The sequence below is a fragment of the Metopolophium dirhodum genome, chromosome 5 (assembly GCF_019925205.1).
Source record: "Metopolophium dirhodum isolate CAU chromosome 5, ASM1992520v1, whole genome shotgun sequence".
Lineage (NCBI taxonomy): Eukaryota > Metazoa > Arthropoda > Insecta > Hemiptera > Aphididae > Metopolophium > Metopolophium dirhodum.
In genome coordinates, this window is record NC_083564.1 from 11,537,244 (window position 1) to 11,557,174 (window position 19,931).

At 34.5% G+C, this 19,931-nt stretch overlaps 1 protein-coding gene across 4 annotated transcripts in view; it reads right to left on the reverse strand.

The window, feature by feature from the left end:
* LOC132944531 (unconventional myosin-IXa) overlaps positions 1–19,931 on the reverse strand; it is a 75,333-nt gene that overhangs the window by 21,236 nt on the left and 34,166 nt on the right. The window contains exon 1 of one of the 4 annotated variants that reach the window (XM_061013930.1): positions 11,045–11,464. The exons of the other annotated variants lie outside the window; for them this stretch is intronic. Coding sequence (XP_060869913.1) covers positions 11,045–11,135 — 91 coding nt within the window. The 5' untranslated portion in view covers positions 11,136–11,464. Of the gene's footprint in view, positions 1–11,044; positions 11,465–19,931 lie in introns of those variants that run through there. 4 annotated transcript variants of the gene reach the window in all.

Here is a 19,931-nt window from a genome sequence, read left to right on the forward strand (position 1 = left end):
ATATTACTTATATATTTTACGCGAAATCGACTGCTGCTACACGACAATAATACGTTATGTATTAATCACGATATGTATATTATGTGTAAAACACAGATACCTATTATACCTATCTATAATTATTGTACTTAAATAAACGTATGCGCATAAATAATAAAACGTCCCGACGGTCAGCTGATTATATATATATATATATATATTGATGCTATATAGAGCTGTGCTTTAGGTATATCGGCACCGGCAGATTATAGATGGAAAACGTCTTTAATTTATTCGGATTATGCGGCATCGCGCCGTCGCAACTCGCGACGACGTTATTATAAGACTATTTTTTAATATATACGAACCGATTTTTTTTTTTATTATTATTATTATTTTTAATCTCGCAGAATACACCGCGTGATCCGGATTTTGAACTATGATGCTGGACGCGATATATCGACCAGATAGAACGCCTATTTATTGTATACGTTAAACCCGTATATTCGTGTGCAGTTTACAAAACTAACAAAAAAATACCGGTTTTCGAAAATTATAAATGCGAGAGATTTTATTAAAATTTCGAGATTTTTACAAATATTGAACCTACGTTGAAAATGTCCTATACATTTTTTTTTATTTACCACCTTCGAGGTTGCAGATTTTTAATAGCTGACCGCATGACTTGACTGCATTTTCTGATGGATCCTAATCAATAATATATGCAGTTAGGTTATATATTATATGTATCGGTGTATAGGTACACGTATACGTCACTACGTCATTGTATATAGTTGGTTTTCGAAAAACTCACATCAAAGATAACGGTCAATATCGGTATACTATAATCAGTTTCGAAAAAAATGTGTTCAAGTTCTCGTCTTAACGCACATTTTTTAGGGTTTTGCCAATTTCCGTTACAGAATCAGATCTTTATGATTCGATTCCGGTCGGAGTTGTTTAAATTTAAATTTCTTTTAATTTTACTACACCTCTGAATAAAAAAAAAGACTGTAGGTAAATATATTTAGCACATGGGCATACGACGAAATGTTTTTGAAAATTGTACGTTGTATGTACTGTGGTTGGGAACATAACGTAGAACGCGTATTTGTACGAATGAATTCACCACACACGGTCGCGCGGGGGGGTTCAATTCAACCGCATGTTATATAGATTGAGGCTGAATCCAAAGTGTCGACTCCCCCCTCCTCCTACATGCAACTCGTCGGTTGCACGATTGAACCCCTTGTCGGTCATTAAGTTTTATGATAAATTATCGCAACGAGTGACGTGGGAATATTACAGACGCGTGCGGTACGTGACCGGGGCGCGGAGGTCAAGTCTGCAGGACCCGACACAGGTCTCGTCTTGCTGCAGTGCCCGCACTAATCGCGTTTCTTTTCGACGCACTAAATTATCTTCTCGTACGTCGCCTACAAAACGGTATCGGAGGCTGTTATATACATACGCCGAACACTCTGCCGACAGACACGGGCTGCTGGGGGTCCATGGATTACATATATATTCGCCACCGACGCCGACGCCGCCGCAGTGAGTCACTATAATAATATTAATATAATATACGCTGCGCAGAGATTTATTACCGTCCGTAATGGCGACTATGAGTAATGATTTCATAACTTATTTTGGTTTTTAACATACGAGTATACCGAACAGCAGACGAACCGCAGCACGCAGCACTGCTTGTTATGCGGAAAATGCATTTTTCACGTTTTAGGTAGGTACTTAGGTACCCACCTTAAACTCGCAATCCGTAAATTGGGTGAATATAGTTGTGTGTTACATTATCATAAGCGTGGGATGGTGTACAGAATTAATCAGTATAATTGGAATGTTTTCCCTATTTCTGGTTAACTATTTTCATACCTGTAATACGGATAGTATATACCTACTTAGAAATAATATATCACCGATATGATATTAACATACATATTATTGTGTTCAAAAAAATGTATTAATTAAATCTGTATTAAGTCTAATCTGTATTAGTAAAGGATTGAAGCGTACATAGTATTACTGGCCATTAGGAATCGAGGAACGATTAGTATAATTTGTCCTAGGTATAGACAGTAATCGTGACATATAATAATTTTGAAAGTCCTTAATGACACTATTGAGAGTACGCGAAAATAAATTAGACCGTTTATATTCTCCGACTACCTATATAATATATAGGTATTAACAATTAGAATACGTGAAAAAATGTAAATATTGGCGTTTAAATTGAACTACAGACACGCGTATGCGTGAAAATTTGATAAATTTAGTGTGCTTCGTCAAAATGTTTGGCGGTATAATACCCGAATACCGACGGGTCGTTTAAGGAACCGTGGTAAACACTAAACTAACAAAATAATATTATGTAATAATTAAAGTGGTTATTTGTGCAACACGACGCATGATGAATACCTATAATTGATCGAATTATTAAATTTAGTCTCTGACAGTTTTATCAATTTTAAGCAAACACAAATGCACAATGCACTAATTAGACTTGACGTATACTGCACTTCAACGCTCAGAGAACGCGTCTTGTCGTCTTGTAACAACAACAACTACTACCTACGGTTGTATACACGACGTATGTATACGCAATAACAATAATATTAAGTTTATTCGTGACCCGTCTGGCGCGACGAATTAAAAAATATAATATATACTACGAGTAAAAAACATTATGTTATGCGTGGTTCGATGCCACAAGAGTCGACGGCTGGACCTAAACGATTTCGATAGCCACGACGACGACGACGACGAGAGACGGCGTTCGAGCGTGTTTTTTGACGTTCGTTCCGAGAATAGGTGGCGATCCAACGACGCGTTTTTTTCTTCCCATTATTGGACGGTAACGAAGGGAGGAGGTGAAGTTTTATTCCATAATTAATTCACGGGTCTCGTCCGCGGTCGGAAAAACGCGGACGAGATTCATTCGAACGCAAACTGGTTTGTCCGAAAACATAATATATATTTCGGTGCCCCGGAGCAGGCCGGCAGCGCGGCTACAGCAGTGGGCTCTGCACCCACTATTTCGTTTGATGAACGGGAACCCTCGTTTATTAACGACGAAAACGTCGTCTTTGTGTACTATTTGCCATTGGACGTGTGTGTGTGTGTGTGTGTGTGTGTGTGTGTGTGTGTGTGTGTGTGTGCACAGTACGACCGCCGAAAAAGGTTTGATGAATTTTGTATTTCGCGTTAATATACAATGCGCGCAAAAAATTTGCCAAAAACACGAGACACTATAAATTTCACGTGCGATTCAAAAGCCGCCGCCGGCAGGTAGGTAGGTTAGGTATAATAATCATATATAATACAATAGCCGGGGGTATAACAATAATACGCGCCTCCTGTACGCGAAGAAGAAGAAGAAGAATATAAAAAAATACCTCCGAAAAAATCTTTAGTCGCTATGTGTTGTTATTCGTTCGAACAGCATCGTTTGTTTACGAGTAGGTATATAATATTATTATTATTGCATTTCGCAAAACATGTCCACTATAGGTACCTTCGTATAATCTTATAATATAACGGTTAAAAAAATATTATTGTCGATTTTATTACTGCGTTCCTGTATACATGTATAATGGGATAATATACAATATTAAATGTAAATTAGCAGATACGCGTTTTCAGTTAATGTGCCATGTGCGTATTATAAATATATAATATGTACAGGTGGCTAAGGAAGTTATATGGCGTACACATATATAGGTACACATTGGTATACGTATGGTTTGATATCCCGTGCTCAAATCGGCGTGTAGATCTCGCATGTGGATTTTTTTTTATTTATAAGTGTCTATTAAAGTTTTATATACGCGTATTATTCACATGCTTCGTTAATGGAATTTATCATCGATTTTGTTTACACTTTGTTGTAACTACGTAGTGCTGATGCTGGAGACACGGAAAATATTTAACGAAAGCGTGTAACTAAGTACGTTACTAAATTAAAAATATCGCTAAACACGTAATTGTAAGTACAGCAAAACCACATCATATTTAGCGGTCTTCAAATTCAAACGATTTTCGAACAGAATCGTCTACGTCTATGGTTCACAAGATATAATATAATATAATGACTTAGGTTTTTGAGAACAGCTACGCGGGTGTTCCATTGTCCGTGCACCGCTCCTACACGGGTACTGTCGATAATCCCATAGGAAATCGCATTTCATTACGGCGTAGGTACGGTATTATACACATTGAGATTTTATTTTTGAAAATATTTCTATAGCAATAATTTTTATCATCAAGAACAATCGAAAATCAAAGTGCAATTTTAGTTTTTTTTATTACCTATTTTCATATATCACAATTTGTGATGAAACGACTAACTAGAGTTTTCGATTGATCGGAACACGTATCATTTTTTTTATTTGGTTTGATGCAAAACACGGACCTGTCAGTCATAAGAACAGCTGAAGTGAACAAAAGAAATTAATTAGGTAGGTATACTCTACCGCGTTATCTGCATCGATAATGAATTCTACATAATGAATAATAATATGTGCATTCGAGTGTATGGCTATCATTCGTATACACTATAGTAGACAGTGAACATAATAATATTATAGATATGTGTCAATTTAGGCGCTCCAGTAATTACCTACTGGTATGAGTGAAACTGAAAATTATAAATATGAACAACTAAGAATATCTGGCATTTAAGTGTGTGCAATGAATTCTAGTGAAAATATCACGTTTAGGTAGGTATAGCTTAACACCCAATATTAGAATAATAGGAATGTGTTTCTCTACTGTTGCGTGCTCAATCGATCAACAGTCGACGTTGTGTTGAAAATACGTGAGGTAAAAGTAATAGTAGATTATGATTTTATAATTATATCGTAGAGTCGTACTCGAATTGGCGGTGGTGTCGCAGGGAGACAGAGCTCCTCTACTATTTTTAAAATTTGATAGCACCCGCCACTACTTATTATTTTTTTTTTATAGGACGGACCTACGTTTTTTTTTACCAAATACTTAAGTATTTGTTTCTTTTTTTTCATAAGGTTTTATTCAATAATATATTTAATTTCAGTTTGATGAATCATACATTTTTACAACTAATTATTATTAATTGCTATCTTACCATTATCAGTTTCTAACAGCTATGAAATATAATTTTTATTTAATAAAATATACATTTATGGATATATAATTGATTAAAATTACTTTCTATACTTTTAATTATACTTAATTGCTAATAATATTGCAATTGGGTTTTGACCAAAAAAAAACTCATATATATTTAAATGTATTGTTAGAACTTAAAAGTGGCTATAGCTAATAAGTACTGAAGCACATATTAAAGATTAATGAACTAATTATTTGTCTGACGACTGATGGCTAAGGAGGGGGGCGATGCTCCCCCATGTGTGCGTTTTAAATAATTTTACACTTTGAACGCAGTTTTCAGATCTTAAATTAAGCTTCACTACTTAATCTAGCACTATCGTAGAGGGATGATAAATGTATTAAAATAAACGTTAATTAGAAATGTATGCAGGTTATATTTCTAAATTTCTAACTCATAACCATAAAATCGTCAAATTTACTGTCGTGAAGATGCTCGGAACTCTGTGACATAATACAATATTTGAAATGTATGGTTACAAATGACAATGTATTCGAGTCTCACGTACTCCCTTATATAGTTCCCAGTCACGGCCTTTCCTTGGGGCCTAGAGCCTAGAGCCTAGGCCACTGGATATCAATATTAAAATGATCAAATCTGTATGTTTTCGGTATTTTTATAAAGGTTTTTAGTCTGGTAAATTATAATAATTTAAAAATATTTTCAACTAGGTACGTCTGTTCAGAATAATAGATAGGTATAATTGGTTAGTGACTAGTCAATTGTGCAATCGTCCTAACAAATTAGACATTGTTAGTGTATTATGCCAAGAATACGGCTACAATAATAACCGATTTTCAACATTAACATAACGCGTATCACAACTTCGATTGTAGGAGTGGGTAAATACCAAGTCGAACCACGGTATAAAAACTATTTCCGCTACACACTGCGGGGACTATACTGCTGCAGATAGCAATATACGTACGCATAACACAAAATCACCTATAGTAATAATAATACTATTAATCGAATATTGTTGAAATTATTTAAAAATCCGAAATTATAATCTTTTGGACATAAATGTGTACGCGTAGAATGATAATACAGACACAAGCGCGTATCTGCAGGTATATTAAAATGGCTATAATACATAAAATTTCGGGGCGATGTTTTCATTTCGATCCAACAGACCGAGAAAGCCCCTCCGGTCAACATGTCAATTCCATTTCGTCGGACCCGCGAGAGATCGAAAACCACTTACTGTACAGGTCTCCAGGTCGCCCGTGTGTGTGTGTGTGTGTTTATGTATATGTGAGCGTACCGAAAATGACTAATGAGCGACGTGTGTTCACTCGACTTGCGGTATAAACTTGAAACGGTATACACACAGAGTCATAGGTACACACATGCGCACACAAGCGCGAGGAAAGGAAGGGAAAAAAGGAGTAATATTGTAATAATAATAAAACTGAAAAAACCTTGGGGCGGCCGAGAGGAGAATGGCCTCTGATTATAATGGTGATGATGAACCATGAACCTGAAGCCACGCTTATACTTATATATTATATATGAGTGTGATGTGTGTATAATGTATAATTTCGTCTGCTGCCGACGCTGCTGCTGACCTCTACCGAAAAACACATGTCACTTCTGAAAACGTACTTCTTCCGATAATTAGACCTAGACGTAAGTATAATCTTATTATATTCATTATATCAGGATGCACGTTGTTATAATACATCGCGTCGTGCAAAATATGTGTACGAGTGCAGTAGCTATAGGTGTCGTCCGTTGGATTTTCTACTGATTCAATAATATTTATATACAGGCTGATTCTCCAACTGTGATCATCATCCATATGATCCCCTTAAATAATGCTTTTATTCAAATGATTTTTGGAATTTTTTAAAAAAAATAACTAATGACCCTATACTTATTCGATTTTTTAATCATTAAGGAGTATCCATAATATGTGACATATTATATTTTAGTATATTATACATGGTTAAAGCAACCACCGGGCCCTTTTTAATGCACATTGTTCTGGCGATAATTTTTTTATTGATTTTCAGGCATTTAAATTAAAATTAATTTAAGTACTTTTAGAGTTATTAAACTTTGTAGTTTGTGTACTAAGGGTTGATGATAGTTTTACGTAAATTGATTTAACATATAGTCTAGTACTTATATTACCTGATATCTATAATACTTGGAAAATGTTAACATTTTTTTTAAATATTATAAGATTAATATTAATTAAAATAATTTTCAAACCATTATAGGTTCATATAATATCTCTTTAATTTTATTATAATGGTTTCTTCTTATCATTTATATACATAACATATGTTGTTAGTTCAGAAGCTACTTTTTCAAATTTTAATTTATATACATCAGCATTTTCAAAAAATATTTTAATTTATTATACCTTATAATAACATTATTGCAAAACCTTGTTTTATAACAAACTCAAATTATGTTAAAAAAGATTTTCAAAAACGTTAATGGGAATTTTTTGAGACAATGCGAGTGTTTACTGTTTAAATAATCACCCTGTATAAATGGTGTGAACGAGAAAAAAACACTTAAGCGCCGGTAATGATTAAAAAAAAAAAATAACGTGGTATCGGGTTTCGGATTAATAGAAGTATTACCTGAACGTTAACAAGTCCTATACAAAAGTGGGCACCTACCTATAATATTTATAGGTAGGCTGCACGCGTATCCGATGTTATATCAAATTATTATTCTCGCCCCGGCAGCTGTGACGCCGCATAAATAATATTGTGTTCTAAATCTTAAAATTTATTATATCAGATATCTACATTTAAAACTCGCTCTGTCGAAATAGCGTCGGGATATGAAATATCTAACACGTCTAACGCGTTCATATTGGAAAAACTATAACATGATTATTAACGGTCGAGGATCAAGTAACTACCCAGTCCAGATGACAGAAGTTGAGAACAATAGTTAATGGAAGATCCAAAAATGCCACAAGCCGGAAACATTAAGACTAATCACTTTGTATTGTTAAAAAAGTAAAAATAAACCCGGCACTCCCCCAATCAGTTTCACGTTGGTAGAAAGGGTGGTAAAAAAGAGTGATATATTGTGATACATATAATGGAGTGATATATTTTTGGCATTATAATTGTGTGTATTTATAAACTTTATAACATTGTAAACCTGTAAGCAGTTCTATTTGGGTGTACAATTCTGCGTATAACCAATTTTATAGGTACTTATAGGTACAATATTAAGTATAAAATTAGTTTAAAAAATGAACAAAGATGTCTCCCAGATGTTGTTACCTATAATTACTAATTAGTAGAGTTCGTGAAAATAAATGTATAGCATACAGTAATTACATTAAATGGAATATTAATGGTTCTAAATTACACTAACTATTTTTTTTACTTCTACCTATTACAAAAAAAGATGTATTAATTTAAGCGCAAACGATATTTTTTTTCCCTTGAGCATATTTTGTCTTGTTGTTACTTACTACACCAGGATGACGAAAACGTGGGTGAGTTCCGAGTGATGTGACTAACATTGGTACGGGACGTAATAATTTGTCTGTATAATATTATTGTATCAAAACACTAAACAGAGAAGACACCGTCCTCAAAGTGGTTGAACCAAACACACACACACGAGAGAGAATTAAGACGTTTCACACAAAATGAAACTGTAATAATAATACACGTCGGAGTTTCGGTCGTAAAACTAGTATTTAAGAACCTTTGGTGTCGTAGTATATAAAAATAAGGTTGGATTTTTGGGGTCCTATTGTTGTGGGCGTGCAGCAAACCCGAGGACGGATGAGGTTGGAAAAAATATGAAATAATATTATATGGTCAGCCGTCGTTCGGGGTAGGACCTTGAGAACTGTGGGACACATACACAAAAAAAAAAAAAACTAATAATCGATCCACACACAACACGCATACAAACACACACGCACATGCAAGTCGGGTTTCGTGCTGCGTTACGGGACGTCGCGAGTCAAAGGAGCCGACGGACGACCGGTGTACCCGCCACTTCAGGCCCTTGTCGAGTGATTTATACGAGCGGTTCTGCTCAATATAATATATATTATATATTATATATTGTATGTGATATTGTAATACGTGCACTCGTAAGTCGTAGCCTAAATACGACCAGTCCTCTGCGCTATTCAATATTACGCATGATAATAATATTATAACGATGAGCAACAACCGACGTGCACTCGGAAAATCAGCGTGACTCTAACGTTTGTTTTATCGAGACGAAAAAGAAAAGAAATCAAAATAGCGAACGAGCGTAGATCCGGCAGACGACAACAACGCGCAAACCGTAGACCGGAGACGACCCGTATAATAATAATATGTGCCCTCCAAACCGGACTTCTTAAAGGTCCCGTCCTTGAACGAAACCGCTGTCTGGACCGACGGAGAACACAATTTAGCATACCTAATATACATATAACGTACAAAATACGAGCATGTATATAGGTATGAACTATAAAATAATGCCATTGATAAAAATGTTTTTTTTTTGCACACTATTTTCTTTAGGGAGATCGGTGCCGCTCACATAATATAATTTTAGTAGATATAAGTTACTGACGTCTACACTTCTGCATCCTGCGCTTAATTTAATTGTAATTGTTCGGTAGAGAATACTTATGCATTTATTTTAGTTTTTTTTTTTTTAATGAAGTTGTAAATATTGTTTCAACATCATTCACATCTATTTTCGTTTTTATCAATATTTAATTTAAGAGCTCAACAAATTCAATACAAGTTACAGTTGATTAAAGAAAATGTGCGCATTTTGTTTTTGTGCATCATATAATATTATTATGCTTAAAATTTGTAGTTGTCTCATCTTTGTTTGTATACACAATATAGGTACTTACTTATATTATTATATTATTAAAAAAAAAGTACAAGACACGAATACCACACAATCCTACATGCATAAACTGCATGACGAAGTACCGAATACGATTAAATCTACTAATGGGTACTAACCATATTGGCAGAAACGGATTTTAAAATGGAAAAAATGTTTATTAATTATTATTATATAGCCATATGGGTAGGTCGTAAATATTATTTTATCATCACATTGGATTCGATAAAAATACTGATATATACAGCGATATTTAATATTTTAATAACTCATTTTGGCTCGTCTATATAATTTTGGTTTAGTTTCGTATTTTGTCAAAATGTTTTATCATAATATACCTATAACAAATCGTTTTCCACTTTTTGTAGGTGCGTTCGATGATAATATTATGTAGGTATGCTTTGTTGAAAATGTGTGATCGTTTAAAAACTAAGTTTGTTCTTGTATATCGTTTCCGTTGATTGATGTTTTGTTCTGTAACATTTATTATCTTCAAACACGTCAGAAAACCACGCTCTTTATTCCTTATTGTTGGGACAAACGTACATAATTTAAGACATCATTTTCAATGACGTGCCCTTTTCGTTTTTTAAATACAAATTAAGGCACCTGTCACGCCGCCGGGGTAAACGATGATACTGTTGTGTAATAATTTTGTCTCTTTCTCAAGGATAACGGTTTTTTTTTTACTAGTGTTTTCATTTTAACTTTTTGGAAAGAACATGTGTACCTATTTAAAAATAATATTCATCTAACCACATACTTATAATACGCGTCTAATTTATTTGACAATAACTGGCGTACGACACTAATCATACCTAGAGTCACAGAATTGGAATCCCGTATATCTCGAAACGTACCTAGACACATTACACGATGGAGAGGAATATTTAGCACAAGTCACAAATTATAGGATTGATGATTGAAACGACACAATAAGCTAAATTGGATCGCGCGGAGACTCACGACGTCGATAGTAATAATAATAATAATAATAATAATAATAACAATAATATCACAATCAATGCGACCGCATCACGACATTATCGTTACCTTGCAACTTGATCTCCGTCTCCCAGAACTTTTGTAGCTCCGTGAAGTATTTATCGAGTATGAACACCTTGGAATGGCCCACGCTGGCCATCACACCCGAATCCGGTGCGGTGGTTTATAATATAGGTAAGTGTGTGTTTCTCTAAGGAACCGCCGTCGTCTTCCGTCGCCAAGTCATCGCGATTCGCGCCGCAAGTCACTGGTCCGGATTACGTGTTTAATAATAAGTTTGTTCTGCGGCCCGACGAGCTGAAGTCGCCGACTTCATCGCAAAAAAACACGATAACACATGAAATCACGCAAAAAAAATACGCACTGGCACGTCGGACGGACACAATCGCACTCCGCGGCGGACGGACACGGACTGCGGCGGCAGCGAGAGAGCTCGGGGCGGCGGCGGACCGACGACCGCGGGAGGATTCTTCAACTATCGAGCACCGGCGGCGGCGCTAACTATCGATATACGGCGTGGCTGGCGTGCCTAAAAGGTAGGCGGCAGGCTATGGGCAACAGGTAGGCAGGAGTCGTATCTAAGGTACCCGCTCGTCGCGTTTCCATCCCGAGTCGTCTCGTTATTATACGCGGCTGTGGTCCACGCTGCTCGCTATATTTTTACTGCTACTCGGCCGCCCGCGGGGGTTAATCAAAATCAAGGTCATTCGTACCGACTTTCTCGGTTTCATTCTTTTCGTTTAGGCATATTATATTTGCTTTTCCGGAAACCGTATTTTACCCAGGCATAACAAGTGCGTTTAATATACAGAGTACTTAAAGGCAATTTATACGGCCTATACCATGATATATACCACCGCCGCCGTTACGGCACAACCGCGATGGTGCGACTGTTGACCGACGTGCCACCGTGGTCAGCGAACAAAATATTATAACAGACGCCTCGACGAAACAAAAATACGAAAAACGTGATTTTTATTCTATCGACGTTATACTTAAATACAATTTTTTAACAAACAATTCTCATACAGATAACGGCTTTCATGCGATATAGTTTGCTGCAGCAGTTCAGCAGTAATGTCGAACACATTTAAGATAATTAAATAATTGTAAAAACTAATCAGAGTTGCGCGCGTTTATTTTACTACCACAACAATGTTACAATGTGACAATTGACAAAAATTATAGTGTTCGACGTTATCATATTATATTACTACGATATTTATCATACGCGCGTTATACTTTATAATGTAATATATTATGAGTTGTGTACAATTATTATTGGTTACCTATATATGCATTCATTTTGTTTTATCGTTGAAATAAATGTGTCAATAAACTGCGTTTATAACTAATATTTATAATGTTAATTTATCTTAAACAGTATGATTCAAATAAAAGGGTACACGTGAAAACTACTAAAGAAAAAAACGAATGCCAGTTGTCAAATTTCGTGTTTCTATAGATATTATCTACTAATCTACAAATCTATGAAATATACCAATACTTAATGCTATAATAGTACCTATATATTATACTATATTGCCTAATTAAATTCAGTCAAACCGATAAAATAGTAGGTACCCAACACATTTCTTTAATTGAATGACAATAATACAACGATACCACTGTGTAAAGGATATAAAAAATATTTTGATCAAAAATATTTTTTATAAAATCAACAATTGTTATAATGTTATCAGTACAGCGACAAATTTCGCGACAGATCGACCGCCCGAACAAAAGGTATAATGTATTCGATATACAAATGATAGGTATGGAAACCTAAAAACAGACAAAAGGTTACTAAGGAATGGCAAACAGTATCAAATGACAAATGACAAATAAAGTTTATATTGTCGACTTCAATGAATTATGAATATTGTGTCTATACATATAACACTTATAGGTTATCTGTAAATTTATATAGTTTCAACTGCGACAATTTATTCATAAGATACATAATTATAAGGCTACAACAATACATATTACTGGTGCATACTACATTTAATACATTTTCGATATTAAAAAAGTCGTGATACTGAAGAACGTAAAGAAACAACGGGATTTCTGGATCATCGAACACACGTTTAATATTTAATTTATATTTTTCAAATGAATGTTTAGTTGGAGAATAAAAAAAATTCTCGTGTAAGTAAATAATATTATATTATTTTGCTTAGATAATTGATTGTTAAATAAATTACATGTATACAATTTTAAGAATTTTCCAACTCAATTAGTTTTCTATTTCGTATCCAAACCTGAATTACACAATGTCCAGCCCTACAATGAGTTTAAATTTCAAAGATAATAATTGCGTACATATAATACACAAAGTCATATTCCTAATAGGTATAGATATTTTAAAGATGAATTTGTATTAATTCTTATCTAATTACAAATTACAATAACATTTAAATTTTAAACAAGAGTACCTATTGCTTAAAATCTAAAATTGCATTATTTATTTCATTATTAATTGTTTATTACAAGATAATTAATAGTAATTCACGAATAAAAATTAAATTAATGAAACGTGAAAAATAAATAAGAAAGAGTGTTTGATGGGTAACTATAAATATGACTTCACTTAGGTATTTAACGGTATTTTGGATTACGTTAGGTATGTTAAATGTTTGATTTTGATAAAGAATAAAATGTTTTGGGGGCGCAGTTGGGGTGATTATCAATTAAGCCGTCGGATTATTAACAATAACATTAAGTGTTAACTATAAAATACTGAAATACTTGTATGGTATTATGCTGTAAAAAAAATTCTATTTGTATAAAAAGAAAAAATCATTATCATAGGATGTATAATTTGTAAATCAGAGAAGTTCTCAGAATTTATCAAAATTCTGTATACCCAATATGGCTCATTTCCTTTAAGTTATAAGACTAGTATATTATATATAAGTCAAACCGCGAAAAGTTATGATTTTAATTTTAATTAAACAATTAATTATGAACCATTTTATAATATAAGTTATAAGTTATAACTGTAGTGAAACAAGACCTATACCATCGTTTACTTAAGTATATAAATTTAATATACTAAATATGCACAAATGCATGTTACGGACAATCTTTAGGACTTTTGATCTTGTATAAGTTTGAACTTTGGTCGTCTGTCACGGTTACATAATGGTGTTAACTATCCCTAACGTTAATTTTTCGAATATAATATTTAATTTTTCATGACGTTGATATTTATTTGTCTCTAAACATAAAATATATTATGTACCGATTGGCTAAAATGGCTATTATTATATGCATATAAATATTAGTCATGCTATTGCATAGCCCATAGGTACTTTATAATGCATTTATATTCAGGACGATAATTTTATTTGAACCAGACAGTATCTTAAAAAATACAATGAATTTAATTTTTAAAACACTTATTTTTAAATGTTTGATGGCATATATATTACTTATACTTACAATTTTTTATGATAATCATTAATCAGTATTTGTTCTTAATATTTTAGGAACACTTAAATTGTTTTTCTAATCAGATATAATTACAATAAGATAATATAGACGTGGTTCACAATAAAAATTACGTTATATAAATGTTATAACTTACATTCGTAAATCATAATATAATATATTATACATATGCGGCCCGTAACGTTTGTATACATGCATAGTTAATACAATTTTTAAATTGTACAATTTCAATATATCCATTCTAATGAGGGCGGGTTTTTAAATTAGATTTATCCAATTATTTTAATCCCGTGCACAAACATATACACATTTCGATATTATGCACTACTCTGTTGCTCGGGAAAGCGTGTATATTTACTATATATGAACAGAGCAAACCTATGTATTATAATACGTTGTATAAATGCATATGTATAATCCGAGTCGACAAACGCATATTATGATCGGCGGACTCATTTAAATAAGAAACCCCCGCGCAATAAATAGCGCGATCGGAGAACTCGAATAAATTTATCGAGATCTACCTATATAATATTATAATAGTGTTTCTCGTTAAATTTGTTTGTTATTCTCGGTCCGCCATCAATATCAATCGGTAGAACGGAGCAGACAGCACGACATAAAAGAGTTATAAATATACCTACCTATATATTTCGTCTACATATTACATAAATATATTATATACAAAATGTGTTGAATAATAATATTACGTCCTATTATTATATTGTATTATATTATATGTTATTGTATGTATTCTGCACGTTATAGGTCGGCGACGAGTACAATAATTGAATGAAAATTGTGTAGGCATGCGAAATCTTCGTGATAAGATATAATATCTACATAATAAAGAATAATACAGAACCTATACCTTTTAAAATTTTTATAATTGAATACATTGTGAATGCTAAGAAGTAAATTTTATTTATTTATTTAAGTAAAACAGATAAAGAATTGTACTAGAAAAAAAAACGTATAATATAATAAACTACGTTTATGAATGAGAAGAGTGTGTATACTGTATATTATATTATGTACGCGGGGTGCAATACGGCATAAATAAAAAAGTAATCGACAACGATGATTTTGAACACTAAAAAACCGATTTAAATGTTAATTCAAACAACGCGATTGAAATATATGTTGTTTTATAGGGTATGTCTATTTATTGTGTGTGAGTTATTCGACAAATTGAAATATATATATATATTTTTAAATGTTTTCTATAATCGTAAAATCAAATCTTATTATTCATTTTCAAGCGCGTATTTTAACCAGTCACCAAACCCGAAATACCTTATATACGCAATCGAATGGATATTTCCATTTTCCATTATAATAATATTATACTATAGCCATTATAGGTATATTATTTTGTTCGAAAACACGACCATGCGATGAAAAAAAAATTGAGTTATAAAGTCTACGGAGTTCATTGGGTATAACATTTCACGTTACTAACATAGGTATATTATATCGTACAATAATAATAATTGTCACGGGCACCCATAATATTATTTTACATTGTTAAACGAACTCTGCAGCTGATGTGGCGAACATTTGGCGCTCAACAATTTTGTGACCGATTCAATAATTGCACGAGACAATTTTTTTCCCGTCGTCTCGACCACGCTCTTCCACTGCCGGCATCAAAGATTCGATTTTTTCCCTCGCCGTTCATCGTTTCTCGTTTTTTCGTCTTGCACAATCGCAGCGCGCGTATACCTAAATACAAGTCTGTCGCGGAGAGACCTCACTTGCATTCGACCTTTTCGGAATTCATTAACGGGCCTATTATATACATTATGTCTGTATATAATATCATATACTGAATAGCAGTTCCCCGCCCCGAAAACAGAAAACGAACGTTCGGTGGTGTAATAATAATAATAATAATAATAATAATAATGTACACGCAGAGTGCAGACGGGAAACATCGATGTTGCGCTGCAGGACAGCGGCGGCGGCAGTAACTATAGAGACGGCATCGATGTTTTTCGTATCTGCCATTATATACACCTGTCCAGGGCCACACATACGTATACTGTATACGAGATCACCCGACTCATGTATATATATATATATATATATGTATATCGTATACCTGTACACACGATGATATATAAATATAGGTACTCGTATATACGCGGCGAGTGGATGTGAGAATCGGTCCTGTGATGTTGCAGAGGGGGAGTCGGGAGGACGGTGGGGACGGCGGCGCACAGACTCCTATAGCCGGGTACGAAAACAGGTTTTGAACAAACAAGAAATAAAACATAAAAAAAAAAAAATAATAAAAATAATAATGAGAAAGAGAACATAGCATAATACCTGCGCCTTGGGTATTTCTTCGAACTCTCTTTCACCTCTACCACGGGCCGCCGACGCCGCCGCCTCCGTGACGGTAGAACCGAATGGAGAGAAACACCTTATCTCCTCCCCACCGGCCTTTCCTTAATATAATATATATATATATTATACACATATATATATATATATATTGTATGTGTTGTGTATACGCGGGGAATGTTTATACTCGTATAATAGGCATACACGAATATCGGATATACATTATGTGTATGGGTAGGTACGTCGTATACATAATACATATATATATATATATACAGTACGAGTTAGTAGCCGTATATAATATAATAATATAATACGACTGTTTTTACTGCATTGGAGAGCCTCCGCCGAGAGAATTATCGACGTGCCACTACTACTATAATAATAATAATATATAATGTACGAGCGGCAGCCTCCTACTGGGACGACTTAACGGTTCGTACTTCGTAGCCGCGACTTTCGAGGCAATCGCGGCGTTCGTTTTATTCCTCCCGCGCGTACCGAACACCGGCAGGATCGCGTTTGACGACGACTCGTCGTGGCCTTTTTATCCTTATACCAGAGTTATACCTCAACGCGGTAACCTGTACCTGACCGTTTGGCCAACAAGTAAGGTACCTGGGGTGTATACATAATACTATATTCAATATTGTACGTAACCAATTATTTACAATCTTAACCGCGTATTTTAATTGATTTCCCGCCGTCCAAATGATGTAAGTACAATCCGCCGTTTCGGTGGTGCTTCGAATCACGCAAATCGAACAACCGTTCCAACGGCGTACGTCAGGTTCAAGCAAAGAAACGACTATTATAATAATATTATTGTTGTGCGAGAGGCTTTTGCCCGCCCGGTCGAGGAAATCTTCGTAACGGCCGAGTCTCCGAACAGAGAAACGACTTCCGATCGGACGAGATTAATAAAAAATATACAACGCGTAGAAAATATTATGTGTAGGTGCGGTACACACGGCGAATAAAATAATGTGTAGTGTGTACGGCAGGCGTACTCGGGTACGAAATTGATTTGCCGAAGACGGGTGTACGTTTTATTGCCACATAAATAACGTTTTTGCACTCAGCCGTGGCCTATTATACGTCACTTAATAATAATAATAATAATAATAATAATAAAATTGATAGATGCGCCGCGGTCATCGGTTAATGAACGAAAAACGGAACAATTTCGTTTCGTTCTTGCAGAATGTACACATAATGTTATTATGATATCATGCTTTCACGAGGATAATAATTTCTCACTAATATTATTATAATACCCCCCCATACGAGCAGAAAACCGCTGCAAGTCGTTACGCGTCGGGTTGTTTAAAACAATATTATTTTGTATTCGCTCGCGTCGTCGTTATTATTATCATTATTATAATATGGTGTTATTAATCATTATCATTATACACATGTATAGGTACGTGCCCGGCGTGATGTATAATTAATATCATTATCCGCGCATTTCGAACACGCATGTGCATAATATATAATATACCAGGTGTACGTCATGTATATTAAAATAATATAATGTGTGCGTAGAGTCGTAGCAGTAAGGTTTGTGTAAATAAAACGCGACTCGTGCGACACGCGCACTGCGAAAAGCAGCAGTCTCTGGCGATCTGCCGATATAGAGAACTCCAGTCGTCGGCCGTACACTTAATAATACAGTGTCAATTTTTAAAAAAATACATAAAATCAGTAACTTAACAACTGCTCGAATAATATAATAATGAGCATGGATGTGACTTATTTGGAAGACACGTCAAATCACTCAAATAGCAAGACCTCGGAAAACGCGACTGATGCGTTTCGTCTCGCTGCAAGTACACGAAATATAATATTTATGAATCGTTTCGCCGCGATGCACGATTGCACCTTACGCTCTAGCAAACGGTTTCATCGAGAAACGAACGGCCACTGCACGACGGGTGAGAATGAAAAATTCGGCGATGACTGAGTTTCCTTTGCACCTATCGCGATTGGCTATTGATTGAGAATAGGTATATTACTATATTATCGTAAACAATATAGACAGCAATCGTATCGACAACGGTCCACGATGTTAACGCGGTATACTCACAAACAGCGATTATTTCTGTCATCTGTCGATCAGTCGGTGTCTTCCGCGATAGTGTGTATTAAATATAGCGTGGTGTACTGGTGTCTGATTAGGCGTCGTTTATGCTGCGGGCCGCCGCCCACAAAATGTGACCCGCGGAGTATCTCTATATTTTTTTTATAGAACCGATTTTTTCTACAAACAATTTCAATCATTTCTTTCACTTTCTTTAAAACTCTCTTCCGACCAGAAATCTAATAGGTACAAAGGTGTAATATGTAATAAAATAAATACATACAGGCAGATATTGCACTACTGCAGCAGTGTTATTTCATGTAAAACGTGTTAATTGTACATCCTCAACAGTAAATTCATTAACAACTCGGACCAGAGTTAATGTTTTTACCCCTGTAAGATTCCGGAAACTAAAACTACTCTGAAGCCGACGGAGCATGGTGCTCGATATCTTGTCTTCGGAAATCTAAAATGTTGCTAAATAAATACAAATAATATACAGCATTTTTTTGGTCTAGTATAATATAATTCGGTACCGGGTACAACAAGTAGTAATTATGAAGATACATTTGAAGAGGCGTGAATTTTAGCATCAGGGCCTCGAAATCGTAATTACGTGAAAAGGTTCATAACACATGGCTCATTGTATAGTGAACAGCATATTATACTGCAGGTGCGTTTATGTGAATAAAAATTATTCGTTAATAACGTACAGTTGGTCATTGATATCACTTCTCGTGGCATAAAGTGTGGACCCCAGACACCTAATATACATATTACATGGCATAATGTATTAATATCCACACGCCATACACCCGAACACCGCCCACTAATATACACAGGGAGATTCACTATCTCCAACCATGCTCACCCCCATTTTTTTTACTTTAATAACGATTTTATTCATATTATGATTTTTGGAATTTATGAGTATACTTGAAGGTTTTATTTTTAAATAATAAAGTTTTTAATCATAAAACTTAATAGCTCGCACAAACTACTCGTTCAAATTTTGATTTAAATGCACAAACATTTTTAAAAAATCTTCTG